This window comes from Parasteatoda tepidariorum, chromosome 2 (assembly GCF_043381705.1).
Source record: "Parasteatoda tepidariorum isolate YZ-2023 chromosome 2, CAS_Ptep_4.0, whole genome shotgun sequence".
NCBI lineage: Eukaryota > Metazoa > Arthropoda > Arachnida > Araneae > Theridiidae > Parasteatoda > Parasteatoda tepidariorum.
This window is the reverse complement of record NC_092205.1, coordinates 25,274,247-25,280,510: the sequence shown is the minus strand read 5'-3', so window position 1 is coordinate 25,280,510 and position 6,264 is coordinate 25,274,247. Positions and strand designations below refer to the sequence as shown.

Genomic DNA, 6,264 nt, shown 5'->3' with positions numbered 1-6,264 from the left:
TTGGCCATATGTCCATCTCATTTCATAACACTTTTTTACCATAGCAGCAAAACAGCTTGGGCCCTCATTGGATAAATATTCAAGAATCTTGACTCAATAAGAGTTCAAGGAGCTGTTATTTCTCCGATATTGGCCTATATAGAACTCTACGATTCACCCGATATTTTACAACCACTTTTCAACCAATATCAGCCCTATTGAGAACTGTCCGATTCACCCGATATTTTACAACCACTTTTCAACCAATATTGGCTCAATACAGAATTGTCAGATTCGTCCAGTTTCTTATATTCATTATTAAGCTAATATAGGCCCTATATTGACGCTATATAGGGCATTCTAGGACCAATGTTAAATAATCTAGACATCCCAATATTGGCCCCTCGGTGCATGTTCAGATAGGACTTAATATGCCAATTTTGGCCATAATATAGGCCAATTAATATGGACCACTTTTGAACCCAACTGGGGCCAAGGTAAACTTATTGCTAGGGAAACTGAAAGCGAAATATACTTACAAGATATTCATTATAATTTCAAATTAATCCTTTGAATAATTCGCTTCCATTGCTATCTTTATCCTAAAAATTTACCAATATCTTTTAAAGTAGAATACGTGATTTTGCAAATCTCAGCTCTTAATTTCACAACTTTAAATATTTCAATTCAATTATGCCTCTTATCATTCTTTCAATCTATGCCAGCAGAACACTCAATCAATCGAGTGTTGAAAAAATTCCATTCATTTCTTCTTTATGATCGAATTAAATTCAATCTAAATCATTCATATATAAATACGACCTTAACATTCAGACAGTATTATTCATATCAAACTCAAGTAATCAACATGATCGCTCAGGTAAAATAAATTTATTTAAGTTTTTATGAAAGTGTTTTATTTAATAATGCATTTTATTTTCAAATGTTTTTGAAAAAAAATAGTTATATTAAAATTACTTAACGTTGTAAAAATTTAAATGGTCTATAGCTTACTTAAATCATTTTATAATGCTAAATAATTTCTTCTTGTAAATTTCATGGTTTATTAAATTGTGTATGTATAAAATTAGGCTAATAAATAAAAAATAGATATTAGGCTAATATAGAAATGGATACGATAGAAATTTGGCTAATAAATAAATAATAGATATCTTAAAGATTTAAGACGCTCATTCAACCATAATTAATAATGACTTTTGAATCTGAAATCGTGTAACTATTGCATGTAATTTTAAAAACTAAAGTTGTAGTTAGGAGAAGAAAATACCCACTTCACTTTGAAGTAGTTTCTATAAGCATTTTCAACTGACAGGTTTCCTATGGTGCTTAGCAGATCCACAAAGGGGTTCCATTTCTGGTTATTTCAAATTATGTAATAGATAGCTTCGGCAAAATTGTGAGAAAAAAACTAAAAATTTCATGAATGTCATTAATCTTATTTATTAATGATATAAGCCCTATTAAATAGATTAGAGACAAAGTGAATTTGTTGTCAGTTGGAAAATTGAAGAAAAAGTAAAATTATGCATTGTACTAGCCACGAAATCTATATCCATAAATTATTATTTTCATAGTTGCTGCATATTGTTATAACGTATATTGATATTAATATATATTTCTATATCTGTATGCTTAAGGTTATTGTAGAATTGATGTATTATATTAAAATACAGTCTTTTTCCTTCAACTGAAGTCTCTGGACACAGCTGTAAACTGGCTCCCATCCCCATGAAACAGAAGTAATCAAGTACGGGGCTCTGTGCTATAATATTGTTACAATAATTAAACACTTATGCGAGCTTTTGCCCCTGTAATTGTATTCTTAGTGAGTTATAAGTTATCCTACAGTGTTATGACAATTATGCATCGGATTATTACTCTGGTGGAAGCCATAATCTCGTGACTGATATGCTTTTCTTATTCATTATTCATTCAATATATTATTGTTCAATGANTTTTTTTTTTTTTTTTTTTTTTTTTTTTTTTTTTTTTTTTTTTTTTTTTTTTTTTTTTTTTTGCTTTAACTTTGGTTACGGTTGTCACATCTAATTTCAGGTTTGAATTAAAACAGACGATGCAACTTCGCAAAAACAAAAATTAGGTTTCATTTATTTTACAAATTTTTGAGCTGAGTATTACTTAGGAATCTTCAATATTTTCCAAAACGCTTGACCTTTAAAACTTTTCGAAGACATTTTTTTCAAGCCTTTTTTTTCCAATTGGATGCTTGCAAATGACGTCACGCGTGAATAAGCCAATCATGTTCGACACATACGCATGACGTAGCTATCAGGTATTCAATTAAATATGATCTGGAAATAGTAAGCCTTAAAGCTATAACGTTAAAACGCCATCCATGCGATCAGTTTCAAGTACCCAATTGTAAATTTTTGTTACAAATTTTTTTTTTGTTTTTTTATTTCAAGAGAATTTTGAAAATAAAGAAAATGTAATGTCACTAAGCATCGTAAATGTTATGTCGTAAGCATCACTTGAAACTGTCTTCTCGCCTTTGCAGCAGATATAAGCAAATCACAACACATCCCTTTGTGCTTACATAATATTTCAATGGTCACCAGCATACATATTTTACTATACTATTCAAAAAAAATTTGAAAAGCTATTACAATATTAATACTTATTTCAATTTTAAAAAAAAATAGAATTTTTAGGAAAATGTTAAAAAAATATTAATTTTAAATATCAAATTTATATATTTTTAGGTATTTCTCTTATCCGCTGTAGCAACCATTGCTCTGGCACACCTGCATGAAGTAAGTTCATTTAAATAGTATGCCTTATTATAATTTAGATTCAATTTGTTCAGATACTTATTTTTTATATTCCTTTCGAAATAATTATGATATTTAAATTAATTTAGAACTAATTATTTTGTTTGTATCCATTCAGCATTAATTATATATTTTAGCTCCATTACATCGCATTAAGTTATGATAGGAATAAAATATCTTATTTAGCTTTAAAATATACTAAATTTTCTTATTTTAAGTTTTGATGAAGCTATTTTATATGATTTAATGTGAATACTGCTGATTTGAAGATATAACACTATTTAAAAGTTTTGCATACTTCGTCCAATAAAAAAACTCAGTGCTGATTTTTGAATCATATTTAGATATTAGGTCTTACTATCGATATTTGGAAATACTTAATTGTCCAAAATAATGCTCAAAATTAAGCGAAAGAAAATAATTGAAGATATGTAACACATATTTAAGTCGCATTTATAGATCAAATTAACAGACACATTAGTTGTTAGCATTTCATAAATCAGTACCAGAAAAAAATAAAAAAAATTTCGAAATTTTTCGATGAAGCTTATGCTGAATGTATTAATTCCATTTCATCTGTAACATTCATTAAAGTAATTTTTCTTATTTAGCCAATTCACCATGCACCCAAACCCTACAAATTCGGATACAGCATCAAGGACAAACATGGAGAACAACACAGAGAGGAATCCGGAACAGGAGGACACGTGACTGGCAGCTACGGGTTCACAGATGATAGAGGCATCAAAAGACAAGTAAACTACGTTGCTGACCATGCTGGATTTCGAGCTCAGGTCAAGACCAACGAACCTGGAACCGCCAATCAAAATCCAGCTGCCGTTCAACTGATTTCCGATGCCCCTTACACCGGTGGTGAAGGATATTTGGGTGTCCCTGCAGCAACAGCTGGATACGGACTTGGTGGTCTAGGTTACGGATACGGAGGACTTGGTGCAGGATATGGTGGAGCTTATGGTGGATATGGAAATCTTGGATATGACGGAGCTTATGGAGGTTATGGACAGGGAATCTTGGGTGGCTTAGGCTATGCCAGATATGGATATTAATGTATATATATTTAAATTATATTAAAATAAATTATTTAGCAAATTACTCCTTGTACTTATTTATTTCTATTAAAACATCTGATACAATATTTAAAAAAAATTCAGATTAATATTGTCTCTAAAAAAATTTATTTTATACTATACACTGTAATCATCACGCCAAAAATAAGAATAAAAAGTATACACCTTGCACGTTTCAAATTAATATTGAAAAATTGAATATTTGTAGGCATAAAAATGTTTTGAAAAAAATAATGTAACTTCATGTGTACCATATTTTTAAGTAAAACGTTTTAAAATGAAAATAAATAGCGTATCTTAAAAAAATATATAATACGCAAAAAATTAGCTTGATTATACCTTAAAGTATATCTATCAGGTCTGCTGCTTTTTCCCACTTTTTTTAACAGGAGTGTTTAAAAATAGAAGATTTCTAATTCAGCCAGTAGTTAAGTGTTTAGATTCGAAAGAAATTCATGACAAAGATTTTTCTGTTTTAACTGCTTTGCTAATGTTTCAATAAATCAAACGTGAAGTAAACATCGGCTCCAAGGTCAAAAAACGTGACCTAAAGTGGAGTGTTTTTGAGGTTTTTTCACAAACAACTCTCTAATTTGAAAAAATATAAATCGGTACATTTTGCGTAAAAGGAGCATTAATTTATGTTTTGTTTCAATAATGCTTGACCTGCTGTGAAAATTAAACTAAAATGTCAGTTTTTTAAACAAATTCTTTTTTTTTTTGCCGGAATGAATGCCAAAAGTAAATAAAACCATTTTGGTAACAAAAATGTTTGATAAAAGGCTACTTTCATAATGTTTTGACTGCACTTTTTCGCTTAGTTATGCCACTAATTTACCAATCCTCAGACCCTGCTATTCTATCGGGAGGTAGACATAGGTTGAAAAACTTTTGATCTACGTTTACCTCAACCTTTGACCTGTATTTACACTCTGAGTTTAACACACCATTTTGTTTTTAAGCGATCAGCTAGCACTGAGGTCATAAGTCACGTGTCTGGGTATCAATGATCACCATCTCCTCAAGTTGCAAGTACCCAATTGTCTACTGTTAAATTTATATCAGTAGGGAGTTCTAAGCCAATGAGAAACTCAAACTTCTCTCCAAAACGATCCAATCGAAATATTTGTATGATTTTTTAAGATAAAGTGGTTTTAGTAGCTTCTCTCCCCTACTGTAAAAATTTCAAGTCGGTAACTCAAATAATTCTGAAGTTAAAAGAAAGACACAGATACGCAAACTCTTCATTTTATTAATGAAGATTATTTCAAGTCGCATTTTTATGTAAAAAAAATACCATTTAAAATCTTTAAAAAAGCATGTGTTTTATTACCTATTATTCTTACAATTTCATATTCCTGTCTTATGTATTGCATGGTTATAACGAGTTCAATACTTATTACTTACATGAAAAAGTAACAATATTTTTGCTTGCAACATCTCACGTTATAACGTGTATTTTGGATGGCTGGGGTTGTAATATTGAGCTTTTACTTTAATTAATGTAACACAGTGGCAGTAACCAGCTAGTATTTTTACTATTTAACAATAAAAACCATTTTCTTTTATTAGTAAACTTCGTCACCGTATTTTCGTTTCAAATTACGCTATTTAATGAAGTAATACATATTGTAGAAAAGACATCAAAGAAGTTTCTGTTGATAGACAAATAGAGCCAAAATAATACGTTCCAGATTAACAACACTATTTTTGGGGAGGGAAAACAAACTTTATTAAAAAAAGAAAAAAATTACATTTCTCCATTTACCTACTCTCACCTTAGCATGAAGGGGACAGAAAAGAGTCATATTTAAGGAGTGAAAAAATAAAGATAGTCAAAACATCAAGGAAGTAGTTGTTATTAAAACATTAATGTTTCTAATTTTTTTTTACTTCATGTCAGCATTAAATGAAATTTGTTTAAAGAGTTGACAATTTAGGCCTACTTTCACAATAGATTGAAATTATATTTGAAACAGAACGTATCATATTGTTTCTGATTTCATGCAAAACTTACCGTTAAAAACTTTTGTACTTACACTGTTTGTGGGACATCTTAAAAAACAGCAAAAACACCCTATTTCAAGTTATGTTTTTTGATCTAGAAGCTAACACTCACTTCCGTGAAAGGAGAAAACTTAGCATGCAAAAAAGATATTATCAAAGAAATTAGAAACAAAAGGAAACTTTTGTCTGCAATTATTTTTTCCGAACTTTGTTTGTTTTTGTTTCTTGGCTACTTGGATAACCATTCAAACCTTAGGAAAGTGAGAAACGTTAAAATTTTCAAATTTCACTATGCTGTAAAAAAAAAATCAAGCTTAGACACCAAATTCAAGACGACTAATACCTCCTAAATTTGAATACGACCCCAGTTTGGTTTT

General features: G+C 29.7%; 1 protein-coding gene across 1 annotated transcript; it reads left to right on the top strand.

The window, feature by feature from the left end:
• The first annotated feature begins 847 nt into the window (after positions 1-847).
• LOC139424802 (adult-specific rigid cuticular protein 15.5-like) lies at positions 848-3,859 on the top strand. The gene is made up of 3 exons (XM_016075172.3): positions 848-859; positions 2,724-2,774; positions 3,404-3,859. Exons 1-3 carry the CDS (start codon positions 848-850, stop codon positions 3,857-3,859), a joined length of 519 nt encoding a protein of 172 aa, XP_015930658.1.
• The last annotated feature ends 2,405 nt before the right edge of the window (positions 3,860-6,264 follow it).